The sequence below is a fragment of the Nicotiana tomentosiformis genome, chromosome 8 (assembly GCF_000390325.3).
Source record: "Nicotiana tomentosiformis chromosome 8, ASM39032v3, whole genome shotgun sequence".
Lineage (NCBI taxonomy): Eukaryota > Viridiplantae > Streptophyta > Magnoliopsida > Solanales > Solanaceae > Nicotiana > Nicotiana tomentosiformis.
Window position 1 is genome coordinate 34266585 of NC_090819.1, and position 21898 is coordinate 34288482.

Genomic DNA, 21898 nt, shown 5'->3' on the forward strand with positions numbered 1-21898 from the left:
CCTATTTGCTGATCAATTTATGTTTTACAGTTGTTTTATGACTTACCGGGTTAGTTGATTTGGGTCCGGAAGGATGTCAGGGTGAAATGAGACACTTAGTCTTATAATTGAAAACTTAGGTTGGAAAAATTAATCGGATGTTGATTTAGGTGTAAACGACCTCGGATTTGAATTCTGATGATTCCAATAGCTCCGTATGGTAATTTTGGACTTAGGAGCGCATCCGAAAACTTATTTGGAGGTCCTTAGCTAAATTAACCTTGAAGTGGCTAAAATAGAAATTTAAGTTTGGAAGTTTGACCGGGTAGTTGACTTTTGGATATTAGGGCCGGAATTCGATTCTGAAAAATGGAATACCTTCGTTATGTCATTTATGACTTGTGTGTAAAATTTGAAGTTATTCCGGATTGGTTTGCTATGTTTCGGCACGAGTTATTGAAGTTGAAAAGTTCAAAGTTCATAGATTTCGATTTGAGGTGCGATTCATCATTTCGATGTTGTTATGCATGATTTGAGGCCTCGAGTAAGTCCGTATTGTGTTATGGAACTTGTTGATATATTCAGATGGGGTCCTGAGGGGCGTGTTTCGGATGGTATTCGGATTATTTTCCTTCATTTTGGCACTGCTGGTAGCTGCTGTTTGCTGGTGTTTCAAACCTTCTTTGCGATCGCGAAGATTGGGACGTGATCGCGTAGTGTATTAGAGGAGTTGAACTTTTTCCTTCATCGCGTTTGCTCTAGTGGCATCGCGTTCACGAACCTTTGTAAGGTCTGGGCATTGCGTTCGCGCCCTTATGACCGTGTTTGCATAGAGGAAATGGAGCAGAAGTTGAGGTCACGCATTTGTGCTTCGCGATCGCGTGGACGAGTCCACGATCGCAAAGGTCTGTGAAGTTGTGAATTGCGATTGCGTGGTCAGGTCTGCGATCGCGTAAGGTTAAATCTGGTTAGGGGCAAACTGTGCTTCGCGATCGCATGAGATTGTCCGCGATCGCGTAGAGCAAATGACTGGGCAGAGAGTTTAAGTTCTGAAAATAGGACTTTGTCCCATTTTCTATTTTTAACGGATTGGAGCTCGGGAAGAGGCAATGTTCGGGAGTGTTTCAAGGAAAATAATGGGGTAAGTGTTCTTAACTCAATATTGGTTAAATTACTCGAATCCATGGTTATTTTTAACATTTAATTGGTGAATTAAGTTGGAAAACTATGAAAACACTCTTGGTTTAATATGTAGATTTGAGGATCGAGTTGATGTCAGATTTGAGTAAAATTTATATGGTTGGACTCGTGATTGAATGGGCATTCATATTTTGTAAATTTTGTTAGGTTTCGAGACGTGGGCCCCACAGGCAAATTTTGAGTGTAATTTTGGATATTTTGAGAAAATATTATTATTTTGATATGGAATTAATTCCTATAATATTTGTGGGTTGAATCAAATTTATTGTGGCTAGATTCGAGCCGTTCAGAAGTTGATACGTGCAGAATGGAATTTCTGGAGCATTGTTTAGCTTGCTCGACATTGGATTCGGCTTGTTCGAGATAAGTAACTCTTCTAATCTTGGAGCTGAGGGTATGAAACCCCGAATTATGTGTTATGTGATTGGTTTTGGAGGTGACGCACATGCTAGGTGACGAGCATGTGGGCGTGCACCGTAGGAATTGTGACTTGGTCAAATTTCATGGAACTGTGTAGTTGAATAATCTGTTGATATTCATACATTCTTTATGTGTTAAAGAAATTGAGCTGAGAATCATATTAAAAATCATACCGAGGCTATGTGCCAGTATTATTGAGACCCACAGAGGTCATATTGCTGTTGAATTATTTGTTTAAAATAAATTTTCATACTCAGTCATGTTCATTCATTTCATATCATCTCTCAGTCTCTGTTGCTATTTATTGATTCATCATATCATCATTTGGGCTAGTTTCATGACATTGTGAGCCCGAGATACTGGAGAGATTGATGACAGAGTGAGGCCGAGGGCCTGATTGTGAGGATAATTATGGGATCAGGCTGCATGCCGTAGCAGGCCATATTTGCTTTATATACTTTAGTATTATATGGATCGGGGCTGCCAGCCTACAACAGGCCTTATAGGCTTTATTGTAGCACGTGAGTTATCCGTGCGGATACATATATTGATACTATAGTACGTGAGTTGTCCATGCAGCACGTGAGTTGTCCGTGCAGATTATAGCGCTTGGGCTGAAAGAGCCCCTTCGTAGTCTGTACACACCCCCAGTGAGCGCAGGTACATGGTGAGTGCGAGTGCCGAGCGACTGTGAGGACTGAGTGACTGTGAGGACTGAGTGATTGGGAGGACGGAGTGAAATGATACTCTGAGAGTATGCATATGATTTTATCACTGAGTTGCATCGCATTGATATGAACATTTGACATACAAGAATAAAGATGTATTTTCCTCATGCTGTATAGTATCACATCATTCATGATTTCTCACACATGTTGACAGACATGCATAGTGATGCATTTGTTTTATACGGGTTATCTGGAAAGAAATTGAAACATCTCATTTATTATTGAAAGGATTTAGGGAAAATTATTATTTTCAAACTTATTCATATTTTGGAAACTTCGGTAAACGATTTTTTCACTGATGTACTTGAAATGAAGAACTATTTTTAGAAATCATGATTTAGCTGAGCATTTTATCTCTGAGTTACTTCTTGTATTATTTGCTTTGCGTTGTTATGGACGGTTTTGGACTATTGGTTTTGGATCCGACCTCAGTAAAAGCTCGTCACTACTTTCAATCTAAGGTTAGGTTTGTTACTTATTGAGTACATGGGGTCGGTTGTACTCATACTACACTTCTGCACCTTGCGTGCAGATGTTGGTTGCTGATGTTGCTGTGTTCGTTGGGAGCTAGATCTGAAGATGTACCTGCATTCTGGTTGTAGCTGCCTCTTATTCATGGTAGCCTTAGATTTATAACAGTCTATTCATGTACATTTCGAACAGATGATGTATTTTTTCATACCAGTTTTGTAAATTCTATTCTTAGAAGCTCATGATTTGTACTACCTGTTCTTGGAAAAATGTATTGGTTTTATCTATTTTCTTTTAATTAATTGCCTTATTAATTTCATTGGAATTGGATAGTTGGTAATTGGCTTACCTAGCGGGTTGGATCAGGTGCCATCACGACTAGTTGAATTTTGGGTCGTAACATCGGGGCTCTAAACCAAACATTCATACAAGTCTTTAAACATCATACGAACTCACTCACACGATCAAAACACAAAGATAACATCTAGAACTACGAATCGAATACTAAAACACATGAATTTTTAAAGTCAAGTTCAAGAACTACTAGAATTGCAACTAAGTGTCCGAATCCTATCAATTCAACTCCAAATGATTCCAAATTTTTCAGACAAGTTCTAAATAGCATAACAGACCTATTACAAGTCCCAAAATTATATTTCAAGCTCAATAGAAAAAAGTCAACCTACGGTCAAACTTTTCAACTTCAAATTGTCAAATTTTGGTAAAATAACACAAATCAATCTACGGACTTCTGAATTCAATTCTCGGCATACGCCCAACTCTAAAATTATGATATGAAGCTATCGGAGCCATCAAAATACCGTTCCGGGGTCTTTTTCATAAAAGTCAATCTTTGGTCAACATTTTCAACTTAAGCTTCTAAGTCAAGAATCAAAGGGTCCAAATCAATCCAAAATCTTTCCGGAATGAAACTAATCAATCCCATAAGTCATATAACCATAGACACACATGTGTGAAGCATAAAAAGAGAAAACGTGGCGCAATTACGCAAAATAACTGGTGGAATTGTCAACGCCAAATCATGTCGCCCCGGTTATTCTAACTGTTAGTGTGACTCCTCAGGCCAATTCTGAGTAAGGTTCTTAGCCTGGATTGTTCATCATGCAATGAAATCTTCAATTATGTGCTTTCTTGTTGTTGAAGGACTATTCTGAGGCGTTCTTGGTGTTCTATACCTTTGCTCCAATAATCTAAACCTTCTTAAAAGGAACTCTATATGATTAAATCCTTATGAAGCATTAGACCTCTGATGAAATTCAGTAAATCTGTGTTTGTGTTTTTCTTTTGCTAACTGTTGATGCCTTAAACCACTTAGAGTGACATTCTTGAAGTTGAAGTTTTTTGTAACATAACAAGCATGCCTATAGAAGTATATAGTTAACTATTTGTGCTTTGTAACTCTGTTTTGCTTATGCTTGTTCATAGTAGTGATTCATAAGAAGATTGTGTAGATGTCATGACATATGGAATGGTTTTAAATATACCTTTAAGCCTTTGAAACTGCTAAAACTTTTTAAGAACTTACATGTGGTGATCTATTCTTATATCATGTATTTTGACAATAATCATAATTTTAAACTCAAACATGTGTTAGTCCCTGACTATTTATGGCATTTTACTCAAGTGATTATTTCAATTCCTAGAATGATTGATTATCTTAAAATTATTGGTGCCTCTATTTGACTGAGTTCTCAAAATATGTCATGCTTAGATCGTTTGAGTTATTATATTGGACCTTTTGTACTGTTGCTAGTTTGTCTCATGTTGACTGTATGAGGCTGCCTAGGCACTTGTTTGGTTAAATTCTAAGTGAGGATTTCTTTTGTACCTAAACCTCTATAGACCAATGAGGTTCAATATCTAAGGGTGTTTGGTGTGGGCTTGACTTTACTATTAATGAACCCCTCCCAGGCACAAATATTGCTCTGGGTCCAAGAGACCCTCATGAACTTTGAAGTGTAAGGGGTCTATAGGGGAACCTTGTAAGTAAATATGGTTCGCTCTAAGCTTATAAATCTTGACCTTAATTAATCTTCAGGGGATTATCATAAACGAAATTTGGCTCTGCTATATTTCTTTATTTCAGGTTTATGTTTATTGTATTTATTTTTTTGCCTTACTCCTTATCTGCATGTGCTAATTGATCTTTATATTTTCTTTTGCATGACCACTAGGCCCGTGGAGTTCATGATAGACTCAGGCTCAAGTTCGGAGAACTAAGCCACTTCCCTTCATGTCTATTAAAGTCTGTTGCTTGAATTTGGTTGGGCCTGACTAGTGTTCAGCCCAACACGAGAGTCCAGCCCTTTCCCTCACTTAAAATTATTGTTATTTATATCATGTTCTTTGTATATGCCACTGTGGAATTAACAATGATATTGTATATTTGTTTTTGCCGTGTCCACTTAGGGAGGTTAAATCCAATAAGGTAAAATATAACCTTGACCAAGAAGATTACTTAGTTTAATAGTCTTAATAATTTCTCTGGAATCTAAATGCTTTTAACTAATTGTTTATCAACTAAGTTTTCTTCTGTTTGCTTACCCTTTTCTAATGAGCTCTCATTAGTTTTATGCATTTACAAAATTTGAATAGTTTAGACGGAAACAACCTTTAGAAAAAGTGTTCAAACAGATAACTTAGGCAACTTAACATCTGAATTGTTTTGAACAAAAGAACCAGTTGTGTAGTACAAAGCTGGACTTGATTTTACTATAGCTAAATAAACGGCCTCTTGGAAAACATCCTGATTTATCCCAAACAACCTTCAAATAAAACAACAAGGTATAGTTATTTTGATATAAATAGAATGTTAATATGGATTTATGTTTTCAAATAATCCCTTATTATACAAACCTTATCATATAGTTTTGAAACAAATGTTGCCATTTCTAAGGTTACAAATCTTTTTCTCAAAAAAATGAATTAAAATATTTGCTCACTTATTTAAGACTTTCACATAGACCCGTTCAGTAACTTTAATTAATAATCAACTAGGATATAAGTATTTCTCTCCCTGCATCTAGCCTAAATTTAAGAAACTACGTTATGTAGATTTTAAGGGAGACCTAACACCTTCCCCTTAGAATAACTAGGACCCTTATCCGATTCTCACTAGTTTAGTAGACTATTAAGGTAATGATCTTTAAACTTATAAATACCCTAGTATACCTTTAAATATTAGGTGACGGCTCTTCTTTTATCAATTTTAGGGAAACTACGAGTTGTATTTTGTTTTAAACTATGCAAAATAGGGTGCAACAGGTGTGGTAGGACTTTTATGTTTGGCAGTATATGTGACTTGGTTGACTTAGAGAGTTCAGTTCCAATGGCTGACTATTGTGTAAATGGTTTTCAAGAGCTTAAGATGGTGTTGACCATGACTTTGAAGTTAATGTTTCTTACATGCTTGGAGTATTTGTTTTATGACAATGATTGACTCATGGGTTGAGCTATGTTGTATGCTTCTACACAAAAGAGTGTGCATGAGGAGGACCATCCTACTTGTGACTTATAGTTGATAATGGGATTATTGTACTTAGATATAGCATCATGATGAATGTGGTGGGCCATGTGAGGTTTGGATTACTTTACGAGGTTGTGGTTCATATTCGAGCAGAAGGATTTTGGATCAGAGATAGCACAAATAATTCGAGTTGCTTGAGAAGTATAGTTGCACTAATTTCAGTATCACCAAGAAAGGAATGTGTTGTAGAGGATGCTTGTTGATGCAGCCTATGGACAATTCGACTACGCGTTATAGTAATTATGTGATTGTCAGTCATTGAGGTTCAGATCATGGAAGGATTGATGTAATTTTACATTTCTAGATGCTTGCAAATGTGACTTCATAGTTGTGTTTGAGTAGGTAGGAAGAAGATACTAGGACGAGGAATCTTGCACTTTTGAGATACGAAGATAAAATATCTAGAGGTGGAACTATCTCTTTTATTGTGGACAGTGAAAGTATGTTAATAGTTAGATAGCTGGTCATATGTGTCTTTGATGGGTGTCTTGAGAAGATTTGTGCTTGACGAAGCTCGGGGTTCGCGGTATTTGATGTGTTCTGATCTTCCAGAGTATAGTAAGATTATCCTTCTGGAGGTCTTAGTTTGAGGAGTAGGGCTCAAGAGATTATTGACATTATTTTTGTGTATTGGGACGATGAAAAGTTTAAGTAAGGACTTTAGAGACTGTATATTCGATGCATTGGATGTCACAGAATTATATGTCACGCCCCGACCTCGTGAGCGCGACTGACGCTCAACCGAGATACCCCGGCCGAGCAAGGCTGCTAGATGCCTTCTACCCAACCTTACCCATTAACAATATAAGAATTAATACAAGTGATAGACATGAGAAAAATTAAGTACTCCTCATTCTTTTTTCATTACTCAAAGGATATTCATTTATGATTCCCAAAATATTATAAGTTTATAGATGTAAAGAAAAATATATTTTCCAAATACCAACATTTCTAATTCAATTCCCAACATCGAATACCACCCACAACCTATCTACGGAGCCTCTAAGTACAACATATAATATCAAATGACATAAAGCCTGGAATAGAGTAGGAATCACCAAAACTTGCTGAATAGAGAGTGACTACTAATGATGATCAAAGATGCCCGCTGATGAACCACCCGCATCCATTGAAGATGCAGCGTCCCCAGCAAAAGGGACATTAGTACATGTGGAATAGTACTAGTATGTAAATCTAAATTTTCTCTTTTAAAATAGAACGCCAATAACAGAGGGGAAACACCATGGAGCAACAAGTAACAATAAATTATATCCAAATGCCAAGTTAAAACATAACAATTTCAACATAAGAATAATATTATATATTTTTGGTTGGGAGATCATTAGCATCGATATACCACCGTGTTTTTAGCACGAAGTCCGATCACGCCCGATCGGCTAGTCCATATACCATGAATAATGTGGTTTGACATGTGGTACGAAAGAAAAGTGTTACTGAGAGTAGTACCACCATATGCGCAACATGGCGTCTGATCTCCACCCGATCGGCTAGGCCGCCTTCCCACATATGCCATGTGGGTTGACTTTCTAATTCACAGCTAATATCAATCTCATCCCAATTAAGGAGAATAACCACAATCACATCAATACTTCAATCTCATCCCAAACAAGGAGAATAATCACAATCCACCCCATACACCGGTACATGTAGTTTCGGGTATGGGCCTTATGACCCACCCTTCCTCGGTTTGCTAATAATACTCTCAAAAATATTTTTTGTTTGCACATAAGGGAAACAAAAGCACAAATATATTTTATATTTTTCTCATTACCTTTCACACTATATATAGACTCGTTAGTAACTTCAACCATTCACAATATCATTATAATTCCATTGGCTCTCTTAGCTATACTTATGATTCCTCATCCTAAGGCACGGTGGCCGTATCTTATATTCCACATTTTCATTTCTTTACTTTCAAGGATCATCAACATAAACATCAACATATAGAATATTCCGAAAATCACAACTTTAAGTTCATTAGTAATGAAGACTTTAAACACAATGAATTTCTTTCCAAGAAATGGGATAAAATGGTTGGCAATATAAGCACAAATCAAAATCATAAACGAGTAACACATCATTTAATCTTGTAATACTTTTTTCCAAAAGAGGCAATACACAATTTCAACTTATGAATATATATATATATATATATATATATATATATATATATATATATATATATATATATATATATATATATATATATAAAAGAGCTAAAGACACATTGGAAATACTCTCATTATTGGCACAGAGACCACACTTTTCATCTCTAACCCCATTATTTCACTTTCAAGCATCCTTATAGATTGTCAACAACAAGGTATTTCTACTCAAGACTTTAAATACACATTTGAGCAACTAACCAAATTAAGGGTCTTAGGCACATATGATTTATTACACAATTCGACATGCTAGTTTTCATTTGAATAATGTTTTCAAATCACAACGTATTCACACATAACCCATGCTTAATCACCTTCTCAAATAGTAACTCAACATACAAGAATGTTTGGAATACAAATTGAACGCATATGTCTTTTAACACAAGGCTTATTCAGAATAATCAATTTATAATGAGCAACACAGGACTTACAAGGCCATTGTGGGGGTCCAATTCTAAAAGAGAAGTTTAGCCAACATACCTTATTTGAGCTTTTCTTAAATTACTACAATGTCCCAAGACTTCTAGCAATAATAATCTATAGGAAGATAGCAAAAATCGGATAATAGTTAGAAGTATTCACATGGTGTAACTCTCTTAGGAATTTTGTCAAATACCTAGTATGCAAAATAGACTACAAAGCTCTACAATGGTAATACCTTCCTCCCTCAACCAATTTCAACAAGAACTAATCAAAATGGTTCATTAATCCCACATACTACAACCTATTGTCACATGCATGGCCTATTTCCAACCCCCACAATATACTAGAACTCATAACCTCTTGCATAAAAGCTTAGAAGTAGGACTTACCCAGATAAATGATAATCTAGTGATTGGTTTCCTTGATTCTTGAAGGTTGGTGCAAGATTGGATTATTAAAGTGTTAGGTTTCCTCCTTCTCTCTCTAAAATGCTCTTACCTCTCTCTAAAATCATCAGGTAATCGCTCCAAAACAAGTCCCAAAGGATATTTATCAAAAGAGGATTGGGTTATAAAAATAGAAAAATGCACCCTCCGAACTTAGGTCTGCGGTCGCAGAATTGACCGCAGAATAGATATGCGGTCCGCAAAATAGACTGCTAAAGTGATGCCCAAAAACTGGGATGGTCTGGACAGGTCTGCAACCAGCCTACAGCCCGCATACCACTTATGCGGCCGCATATATATATATATATATATATATATATATATATATATATATATATATAAAGAGCTAAAGACACATTGGAAATACTTAAAGCATAGCATTAGCTAAAACAACCACGTTTGGGCACAAGTATAACTTTTATTATTGGCACAGTGACCACACTTTTCATCTCTAACCCCATTATTTCACTTTCAAGCATCCTTATAGATTGTCAACAATAAGGCATTTCTACTCAAGACTTTAAATACACATTTGAGCAACTAACCAAATTAAGGGTCTTAGGCACATATGATTTATTACACAATTCGACATGCTAGTTTTCATTTGAATAACGTTTTCAAATCACAACGTATTCACACATAACCCATGCTTAATCACCTTCTCAAATAGTAACTCAACATACAAGAATGTTTGGAATACAAATTGAACGCATATGTCTTTTAACACAAGGCTTATTCAGAATAATCAATTTATAATGAGCAACACAGGACTTACAAGGCCATTGTGGGGGTCTAATTCTAAAAGAGAAGTTTAGCCAACATACCTTGTTTCAGCTTTTCTTAAATTACTACAACGTCCCAAGACTTCTAGCAATAACAATCTATAGGAAGATAGCGAAAATCGGATAATAGTTAGAAGTATTCACATGGTGTAACTCTCTTAGGAATTTTGTCAAATACCTAGTGTGCAAAATAGACTACAAAGCTCTACAATGGTAATACCTTCCTTCCTCAACCAATTTCAACAAGAACTAATCAAAATGGTACATTAATCCCACATACTACAACCTATTGTCACATGCATGGCCTATTTCCAACCCCCACAATATACTAGAACTCATAACCTCTTGCATAAAAGCTTAAAAGTAGGACTTACCCAGATAGATGATACTGTAGTGATTAGTTTCCTTAATTCTTGAAGGTTGGTGCAAGATTGGATTATTAAAGTGTTAGGTTTCCTCCTTCTCTCTCTAAAATGCTCTTACCTCTCTCTAAAATCATCAGGTAATCCGCTCCAAAACAAGTCCCAAAGGCTATTTATCAAAAGAGGGTTGGGTTATAAAAATAAAAAAATGCACCCTCCGAACTCAAGTCTGCGGTCGCAGAATTGACCGCAGAATAGATATGCGGTCCACAAAATAGACTGCTAAAGTGATGCCCAAAAACTGGGATAGTCTGGACAGGTCTGCAACCAGCCTACAGTCCGCATACCACTTATGCGGCCGCAGAATGTACCGCAAAATGATCCAACAAAATTCTTGATACCAAATCTACGACGGAAAATGCGGACCGCAAAATGGATATGCGATTGCAGAATGGACCGTAAAATGACCTTCAAAATTAAATAATTTTCTGCTCAACTCCGCGACGATTATGCCGTTCGCAAAACGGTTCTGTGATCGTGAAACAGACTGCATAATTGCCTTCTTCTGCCAAAAATTTCCATCCAACATCTCGATGTATTCTTCAACCCAAAAAGTCTGTACCGTGGCTACTACATTCGTACTCATTATCCGACCTCGGCACCACAAAACTAGAATTTATTGGCAAAATTTTACGAGGCCTTACATTATAGCAGATCACGAGTGAATGGCACGGATGGAGGAAAATAAAGTAAAAGGGTTCGAGATGTAGTTTCTTGATAAAATTAGATTAATAACGATTTGCGTGAATATATTCTCAATTGAGACTAGTGGTTTAGAAATTACTAATATGTCCATTAATGAAAGTTAAAATATGTTTGTATTAGCTTATGGAAGGCTTATTGCCTACTTTAGAAGAATTTAGAATTAGTTTGGGTGTCTAATGGTAGGACTGTTGAGGATGTGTACTCTACGATGGTTCAGATTTGCTTATACGACGCTAGGTATCATACGGATGTGTCATTTATAAAGGTTTTAGTTATATGGGATACTATATACCATCGGATTTGATAGAGTGATACTCACCATGAGATTATGGCAGTTATGACAGGTAGTTTGGGTGAACGGGTTAAGTTGTGATGAGTTCTTTAATTGTGGCATAACAAATAGAAGTAAGTTGTATAGATATGCATAGACATGTTGAGAAAGAAAAACACAGGTACAGGGAGTCATTGGGTGATAAGTTTCTTTTTCACAAATTGGTTATATTTGGGTTATTACTTCAATGGAGCATAAAGAATGACGACTGAGGATCCACGTGGAGTTTGGAGTAACTTGTTGATCGGGGAGCTTGTACTACATGAGGTGAATCGAAAGGACCGGGAATTAGCATGATCGGATTTGGATAAGGTATATTTGAAAGAAGAATTAAGGCAGCCTAGAACAAGCAATGGTTCTTAATGGATGGGTATTTGACTAGTTTAGGATACTTAGACTCTTTCCATGCTTTAAGTGAATTATCATATCATGTTCTAAATTCTCATAGTCAATCTACTCTTACTTGTGTTAGTCTATCCTTACATGCCTTAAATGACTTTGTTAACACTTGTTGTACATCTTACTGGATATTTTTCTCTTATGTTTTAGTTGAAGTTTTTACCTATTTCATTATTACATGTTATCTCTTCCATTGTTGATTTATCATTATTTGAAGCCATTGTTACATGTTATCTCTTCCATTGTTGATTTGTCATTATTGCAAGTCATTGTTAGATGTTATCTCTTCCCTTGTGAGTTGTTCTTAGTTGATATAGTAGTTACACATTATCTCTCTTATTGTATAGTTATTGGTGTTGAAGTTGTGAAAGTCATTATCACGTTGAGGCGAAGTTGTTTATTGTTGAGATATCCTTCTTGTTGAGAAATTTACATCCATTGTTATTGTTGACATTCTTGTACACATTGTGGTTGAGCCATGAGCTATTGTTATGGAAACATTGATACTATTGATTATTGGCAAGTTGTGGCATATGGGAACTTGTGGTGTGAGTTGTTATTGTGATGCGTTATTAATGTGCATGCGGCGGTATAAGGATTGGGGTTAATGTGTATACGGCGGCATAAGGGGGTTTTATGTGCGTGTTGCTTGTAAGGGAATTACTTGAAGCCATGCAACGTCATAAGGTGGGCTAAAGTGCATGTAGCTATTTTGAGAAAAATATTTTCAAAACTATTTAAATATAAGGCTCACGCGGCGGTATAAGGAAAGATTGTGATTGAAATTGAGATATGTGGATACGAGGTGGTACCTCGGTTGTGATTCTTGTTGTATACGAGGCAGTATCTCTATTGTGATTCTTGTTGTGTACGAGGCAGTACCTCGTTGGTGATTCTTGTTGTTTATCTCATGTTGTAAAGAGTTATTAGTGAAACACATCTTGTTGCTTTCATTCTTCCTTGCCTTATCAGTTTGGATCCGTATTTGACTACGGTGGTTCTCTTTAATTGCTTCCCTTATGTTTTTCTATGCTTACAATTCAGGTATTAGTCTATGTTATTGACTTGTTTCGTATCAGTTATTTTTTTGCCTTCCATTACTTCTCTTTATTATGTTCTAATTCTGTTTATTATGTCCTAGTAGGTGTATTGACCTGGACTCATCACTACTTTACTGAGGTTAGGCTTGATACTTACTGGGTACCATTATTTTGTACTCATACTACGCTTCTGCACATATTTTGTGCAGATCCAGGTACGTCTGACTATGCCGGATGCTAGAGGTTGATTGACTAGTTGCTTTTGGAAACTTCAAGGTATACCTGCTCGACGTCCGCAGGCCTGGAAGTCACCTTCTATTTTAGACATTCTACTGTTTATTTCTTGTGTTTAAATAGTATTGTATATCGAGACTATTAATACTTTCTTGTAGAGCTTATGACTCCGTTCCTCCAGGTTTTGGGGAAAGTGTTGTCTATTGTACTGTTGAGTTTATGATAATAGCGTGAAGGTTTAATCTGACCTTTTAGTAATATTTATGCTATTTTTCTATACATGTTAGGCTTACCTAGTCGTATAGACTAGGTGCCATCATGACATCCTACGGTGGAAAATTGGGGCCGTGATAAGTTGGTATGAGAGCTTTAGGTTCATAGGTGCTACGAGTCATAAGCAGGTTTAATAGAGACTTGCGGATCAGTATGGATACTTCTATACTTATCTTCGAGAGGCTACGAAACTGTTAGTAAAACTCCACTTCTTTGATTCCTTATCATGCGAATTGGTTGACTTCGAAATCCAAATCTTTGACTTTCTATTCTCTCACAGATGGTGAGGACACGCAATGCTGGATCCGATGATCAGATACCTACGCCCCCTGCTAGAGCTGTAAGAGGCTGGAGCTAGGGCAGAGCCAAGTAGTGACAAGTGGTACAGCTAGAGCACCTGCCCGAGCTGCGACAAATGAGCCACCAGTAGCTCCAGTTTGGGGACAAGCACCCGAGGCGCCTGTTGCCACCCCTGCACTTCAGGATACCCTTACACAGTTCTTGAGCATGTTTGGTACTCTAGATCAGGCGAGGTTGTTTCCACTTGCACCAGCCACATCTCAGGCTGGGGAGGATCTCAGACTCCCCTGGTTCGTACTCTAGAGCAACGGGTCCATGTTGATCAGGTCAAGAGGCTATAGCAGTGCAGCCTGTTGTTCTGGTTCTGCCCAAGGTTAGGGTAGTGTCATCTGAGGATAAGCATCTTAGACTTGGCAGGTTCAAGAAGTATCATACTCCTACTTTCAGTGGCTTAGCTTCAGAGGATGCACATAATTTTCTAGAGAAATGCCACCGTATTTTGCGCACCATGGCAGAGTTGCTTTTACTACTTTCCAGCTGTCAGGAGCAACATATCAGTGGTGGCATGTTTACGAGGATGGTAGCCAAGTCGATGCAACTTTACTTACATGAACTTAGTTTTCAGAGATGTTATTGAGAGAGTTTGTTCCTAGACCCTTCGGGATACATGGCATGCAGAGTTTGAGCAGTTGTGCCAGGGTACTATGTCAGTGTCAGAGTATGCTGTCAGATTCAGTGATTTGTCAAGATATGCACCTGCCTTGGTTTCTATAGTCATAGAGCGAGCCTGTCGATTTATTGAGGTTCTCAATTATGGTATTAGATATAGAATGGCTCGCGAATTGGAGACATATACCCCATATCAGCAGGCAGTGAGATTGTACGGAGGTTGGAGGGTATGCAGGGCCGCGAGTGAGAGGATAGGGAGGCCAAAAGTCCTCGACGTACTGGAGGATTTAGTGGTGGCCACACTACAGGTACAACCCGTAACGGTAGAGGCTATGTGAGACATTCAGTTCACTCATCAGTACTTGCAGCTTCTATGGTGCTCCGGTTATTCCGAGATCTCACATTGAACACTTTGCTCTGCCACTTTCTAGTGCACCTCCTGCACGGGATGCCTTCAGTGGTTAGTCCAATCGACCAGGACCGAGCCAGTCCTAGCAGCCATGCCCACCGAGAGCTTGCTTTGAGTTTGGTGATACCCGTTATATGGTTAGAGATCAGGCGGTTTGCTCTAAAGACTTGAGATTCTCGGGTGGAAGTGGGAGCATGTCACCATGGATTTCGTTGTTGGGTTCCCACGGGCTCAGAAAAATTTTGATATTGTTTGGGTGATTGTGGATAGGTTGACAAAATCAACTCATTTCATTCTGGTGGTGACCACCTATTCTTCAGAGCATCTAGCTCGGATCTACATCTACGAGATTGTCTTATTTCATGGCGTGCCGGTATCTATGATCTCTGACTGGGCCACACAGTTCACATTATATTTCTTGAGATCTGTGCAGCGTGAGTTAGACACATGAGTTGAGTTGAGTATAACATTTTACCCCCACACTGATGGATAGTTCTAGAGCACCATTCAAACATTAGAGGATATGCTTCATCCCTATTTTATGGATTTCAGGGGTTCTTAGGATCAGTTTTTGCAGCTTGCGGAATTTGCCTACAACAACAACTACCAATCGAGTATTCAGATGGCTCATTATGAGGCCCTATATGAGAGATAGTGTCGTTCTCTACTTGGTTGGTTGGAGCCAGGAAAGGCTAAGTTATTGGGCATGGATTTAGTTCGGGATGCCTTAGAGAAGGTCAAGTTGATTTAGGATCGGCTTTGTACAACCCAGCCCAGGTAGAAGAGTTATGCTGATCGGAAGGTTTATAATATAACATTTATGGTTGGAGAGCGAGTTTTAATCCAGGTTTGACCCATGAAAGGTGTGATGAGGTTCGGAAAGAAGGGCATGTTGAGCCCTAGGTATATCCGACCTTTAGCGATCCTTGAGAGGATTGTTGAGGTGGCCTACAAGTTTGCATTGCCACCTAGCTTTTCTGCAGTTCATCCGGTGTTCCATGTTTCTATTCTTCAAAAGTATTATGGTGGGCCATCTCATGTTTTAGACTCAGCACAGTCTAGTTGGACAAGGATTGGACTTATATTGAGGAGCCTTGGACAGACAGGTCCAGAAGTTGAGATCAAAGAACATCGCTTTAGTGAAGGTTCAATGGAAGGGTCTCTAGTCGAGGATGCGACCTGGGAGATCGAGCACGACTTGCAGAGTCGTTATACTCATCTATTAATCACTTCAGGTATGTCCTTATGCACGTTCAAGGATGAACGTTTGTTTTAAAGGGCGATAGTGTGATGACCCGACCAGTCATTTTGTGTAATTGAACCCTGTTTTCCCTATTCATGCTTCACACATGTGTGTCTACGATTTTTTGACTTACGGGGTTGATTAGTTTTGTTCCGAAAATATTTTGGGTTAATTTAGACCCTTTGATTCTTTATTAATAGCTTAAGTTAGAAATGTTGACCGTTGACCAAACTCTGACTTTTGTGAAAATGACACTGAAACGGTGTTTTAATGGCTTTGATAGCTTCGTATCCTGATTTTGTACTTGGGCGTATGCCCGAAAATGAATTCGGAAGTCCGTAGGTTGATTTGTGTTGTTTTGCCGAAATTTTCCAATTTAAAGTCGAAAAGTTTGACTGTAGATTGACTTTAAGCTATCAAGCCCGAAATGTGATTTCGCTATTTCTCTATGCATGTTAGGCTTACCTAGTCGTAGAGACTAGGTACCATCCTAACATCCTACGATGGAAAATTGGGATCGTGACAAGCTAGAATCAGAGCTCTAGGTTCATAGGTGCTACGAGTCATAAGTAGGTTTGGTAGAGTCTTGCGGATAGGTACAAAGATGTCTATACTTATCTTCAAGAGGCTACAAAACTATTAGGAAAACTCTACTTCTTTGATTCCTTATCACGCGAATTGGTTGTCTTCGAAATCTAAATCTTTGACTTTCTATTATTTCACAGATGGTGAGGATATGCACTGTTAGATTCGACGATCAGACACTGTCACCCCCTGCTAGAGCCGCAAGAGGCTAGGGCCATGTCAGAGGCCAAGGAAGGGCATGTGGTGCAGCTAGCGCACCTGCCCGAGCTGCGATAGAGGCGCCACCAGTAGCTCTAGTTAGGGGACAGGCACCCTTGGCGCCTATTGCCACCCCTGCACTTTAGGAGACCCTCGTACAGTTCTTGAGAATGTTTGGTACTCTAGCTCAGGTGGTGTTGTTTCCACTTGCACCAGCCACATCTTAGGCTGGGGGAGGAGCTCAGACTCCCGCGAGCCATACACCACAAATAGACCTTTCAGTCCCTAGCCCAGAACATGCTCTGGCACAAAAACCATCTTCACAGGGTCAATATTATGAACTCTTCCAATTTGTAGGCTAATACCCCAAGCCGGTAGTACCCTTTTGTTGCTTTAGTTGAATTGGCTCATTTATCCCGTTTGACCTAGATCCCAGCCCAGATCCCAACTTATACCCATATTTCATCATCTCCTTGATCGCCAACCCTGACCCATGTGGTGATTGCATGTTGTTGAACCATTCGTTCTTCTCCGTTTTCACTGTGTTCATAATCTCGACCGCATGGAAGGTGACCCCATCAAGTCCTTCTATGAAAGGAATTACTTGTTCTAAATAGGCGGGTTGACTCCATTCTCCATGAATCACTATTTCATGGAAATCCCACTCAAACTTCCTACAATGATGTAGGGTGGAAGGAACTACTACTGACATACGTATCCACGTCCTCCCTAGAAGCAAGTTGTAGGAGGATGAGATATCCATTACTTGAAATAACACCGGGAACTCAACGGGTCTAACTTGCAAGGCTAGGTAGATTTCCCCAATGATATCCTTCTGCGAACCGTTGATAGCCCTGACTCTCACATAGCTTTCTTTTGCCTATCCTATGTGGATACCCAGTTCTCGCAATGTGGAGAATAGGCAGATGTCACTCTGGATCCTATGATGACCATCACTCTAGATATGACCTTGTCGCCACACTTGAAGGTGATATGTAGAGCTTTGTTGTGATCCACTCCATCTGAAGGAAGCTCATCCTTTAAAAACAAAACCTTATTGGCCTCCACCATCTTCCCAATGGTCACAGCCAGTGCCTCACTAGTAGTGTTGTTCAGCATGCTCAACCCACTCAGTACCTTTACTAAAGCATCCCTATGGCTTTCAAAACTCATCAGTAAATCCATAATAGATATGTGTGCAAGGGTCTTTTTCAGCTGTTCCTCAACAGAGTACTCTTTAGCTGGCATCTTTCTCTAGAATTATGCCGCTTCTACATTTGTTATGTTCCTCCTTTGGTTTTGTTCTCTATTTGGATTTCCCCAGTTCAAATCCTTAGAATTGTAGCATCATTCGGATCGAGTCATTACATGTGTTGTCACAGTTTCTATCATTTTCCCTTTTCTCTTCAACTGATAAGCCCATGGGACTGCCTTGTAATCATGATTAAAATTCTCTCTAACGGTTGTGGCATGCCATGGCTGATATATTTGGACAACTACTGGTGGCTTTAATTGCACTGTGATTAATGGAGCTGCCCGAGGGGTTGTCCTTGCTGCTCCAATATTTCTGATGGTAACGATGATTCCTTTCAAATTATAGTCTTCTTCTAGGGTGATCATGTTTACCCCTTGGTTTATGTGGTTTGGTAGTGGGTTAAGGTTCACATTCTGCAGGGCTGGGGTACACTAGATTTCTCCACTCTTGATCAACATTTCAATCTCGTGTATCATACCGTAGCAATCTTGGGAGTCATGTCCTTAGACACTTGAATGATATGCGTAGTGCTTACTTGCATCAAAGTATTTGGTAGGTTGGTCTTGGATTTTTCCTTCAATCGGGTGTATCAGACCGTATCTTCTCAACCTCTTGAATAGTTAGGCCATAGGTTCGGCAATTAGGGAGTAATTCTTGGGATTCCGTATTTTGAGGTTAGGGCATAGTCTTGGGGCATAAACTGGCCTGTTTTGATGAGTGGTGGTTTTAACAAGGGCATATAGTCGTGGTGTATTTGGGTATGTGTTGGCTCAGGGTAGGTTATAATATGGTTGGGTATTGTAGAGTAGAGCATAAGCAGGGTGGTCTTGAGTGTGAGTGCTTATGGTACATTGGTTGGCTCGAGGAGGCAGACCTGGTTGATAAAAAGGGACAATTCCCGACACCTTTTCTTTCCTATTCTTTGCATTGGCAATGGTACCAGATTGTATGGCTTTGCTAGTAACTTGTAATGCAGCCATGGATTGTATTTTCCAAGACTTGATGCCATCTTCTAAGAAATCTCCCATCTTGACCAATTCGGGGACCTTCTGGCTCATCATTCGCATAATGTTTTCAAAGTAAATTCCTTTCTGGGCACGAATGAAGTATTTTGTCAGTTCATTATCATCTAGCGGGGGTTGTGCTCTAGCTGGTTCAGTTCTCTAAACTGGGCATATTCCCAAAATGACTCAGAAGGTTTATTATATATGTTCACTAAGGCAAATCTGTAGGTGTAATCTCAGTGTTGAATCAGAAGCGATTCATTAAGTGTTTAGCCATATCCTGCCATTTTCTCCAATTTCAGGGATCCTGTATGGTATACTAGGTGAGTGCCTCTCCGGTCAAACTCCTGATGAATAATTTTTTTCTTAATTTCTCGTTCCTCCCTACTCCCACCAGCTTGTCACAATAGACTCTCAAATGGGCATAGGGATCGCCTATTCATCGAAAATATCAAATGTCGGAGGCTTGTATCCTACTAGCATCTCGACATCTGGATGTATGCATAAATCCTCATAGTCTAAACTCTCGCTCCCTCGAGCGATCTGCAGGTTCTTTATCTACTTTCTCAAGACCCGTAGTTGATCTGAAATGATTCATCTTCTTTATATCTTGTTTCCTTTTCCATCTCAGCATACTGATCAATCTTGTAAGGCACCTTGACCGTGATATGAGCAATGAAAGTTGGTTCTCCTGTAGTATATACGGGTGGAACATACTGCTGGGCCGCAATGTGTTCCGCAAGTATATATTGTGTATGGATATTTGCAAGGTTGACATTATCACGAGGGAGAGTTTGGACCAAGTTGATTGTTGTTGGGGGATTTTGCGGAGTTTTGGACGTAATCAGGGACGTAAAGGGTATGTATGGGAAGGTTTGGTGGATTAGCGGGAGTAACTGGTGGTATAGCTTGAGATGTGGCGGGGATTGTGGTGAAAGTAGCAGTAGTCGGGGTACTGGCAGGTTTCCTGGTTGATGAAGGATAATGGTCAAGGATAGAATCTAGTTATAGGAAGCGTGGTGGTTCTAGGAGCGTTGTCACGGCCAGGTGTTCCAGGTCTCGGATCTGTTGTACTTACCCTCTCACCAATTATATTTCTTGTTCTAACTGGGCAACATATTCATCATTATGTGTTTCATCTTTTTCTTTGAACCACTTGGGACATCAATTACTGCCAGAGCATTTTCGGACAGAGTATCTGCGGCGACCATCTTTCCTTATGACCTCAGGTTATAGAGTGGCTCGGCAAGTTTAATTGTCAACACAAATCAACCTCTATTCGGGGAATAAATAATAAAGTAGACAAGAAAGAAAGCAAAACAAAACAAAACAAGATAGAATTTAGCTTAGGAATGGAACATATATAATTATGCAGAGCAATTAGTTCATATATCATACAAACGCGTACCTAACACATTGGGGGGAACTCTCTTTGCCAGAGGTAGGCCTATTCCGTAAGTATTAACATCGATATCGCTAGGTGCTTAGAGTAGGTTCGCAAGCTTGAGCACGAGCGGGAGGGAAAGAGGCCCCATGGTTCAGGTGGTTTCAGTGGTACATACTTCGGAGGTCAGTCACATCACAACAAAGGTCGTCCTTTCAGGCCCACTCAGATGGCTCGTTTGGTTCATCGTGGTGCATCAGTTAGCCATGGTTCATACAATACTTATCTAGTTTAGTGATCTTTCAGTGAACTCTTAGCTCAGTGTTCAAATCGTGCTCCATCAGTTCAGGGTTTGTTAGTACCGGGTTCATCTAGTGGCTATTCTAGTTCTCGGGGTCCAATTCAGGCCCCACAATCATCCCTAGATAGAGGTTACTGTAAGTGTGCGGAGTTGGGTGGTCATGTGAGACGGTTTTTCCCCCATTTTATTTGAGGTCCTGTTCATCAGAGAGATCAGGCTACGACTTCCGCACCAGTTGCTACACCGCCCGCTCAGCCAGATCGGGATAGGATTCAGGCAGTTTGAGGTCACCCTAGAGGGGGAGGTCGATTGGGTGGTGGTTTGGCTACCAATTTTGACACGCTCAGATTCAGAGCGAAGCTGGATTTCATTGATAAGAGATTCTAACGGATACACCATATCGGTATGGGATTACAAAGTTTCTACTAAATAGTACAAAAGGTAGAAGATATGTTGTCAAATCCTACAATCTGGCCCCTAGACTTTTACAAAGATACATGAAGATGGTCTTATAAATCTCCCTTAGGGAATTCAGAAAGTACAAGATGGAAACCAACTAGCAACTCAGTTGTCTTCTGCTAAATCCTCTCCTAGGCATTTTTCCTCCGGGTCTTCCTTAGGATCTTCTTCAAACTCCTCCTTGATATCCTCTCCTTAATATTCAGGCTCTTCCTGCAGGTCCTCTTCTGGCTCATCTTCGGACTCAACCTGCACATACTACACTACGTCGTCATCAATGTCTGGTGGTGGCGGTATATACTCGACTTATCCTGGTACCACTTGCTGGTACACGGTGGGGGGTGACGAGGTAATGGGGGTAAGATCTCATGATATACTGGCAGAGCTACACTTGAATCTTCCAATCCTACTAACCCCTCTCGTCTGGGCCTAGTCAACTACATGCAAAGTATTCTGGGGTGCACCATGCATTCTGTCCCATGCTCATTGTGACCAAATTTCT

At 39.3% G+C, this 21898-nt stretch overlaps 1 protein-coding gene across 1 annotated transcript in view; it reads right to left on the minus strand.

Annotated features, from left to right (window-relative positions):
* Positions 1-18241, minus strand: part of LOC138897299 (uncharacterized) — a 37845-nt gene extending 19604 nt beyond the window's left edge. Inside the window, exon 1 of the mRNA XM_070183262.1 lies at positions 17891-18241. Within this exon, the coding sequence (XP_070039363.1) occupies positions 17891-18241 (351 nt within the window). The remainder of the gene's footprint in view (positions 1-17890) is intronic.
* Positions 18242-21898: the final 3657 nt, after the last annotated feature.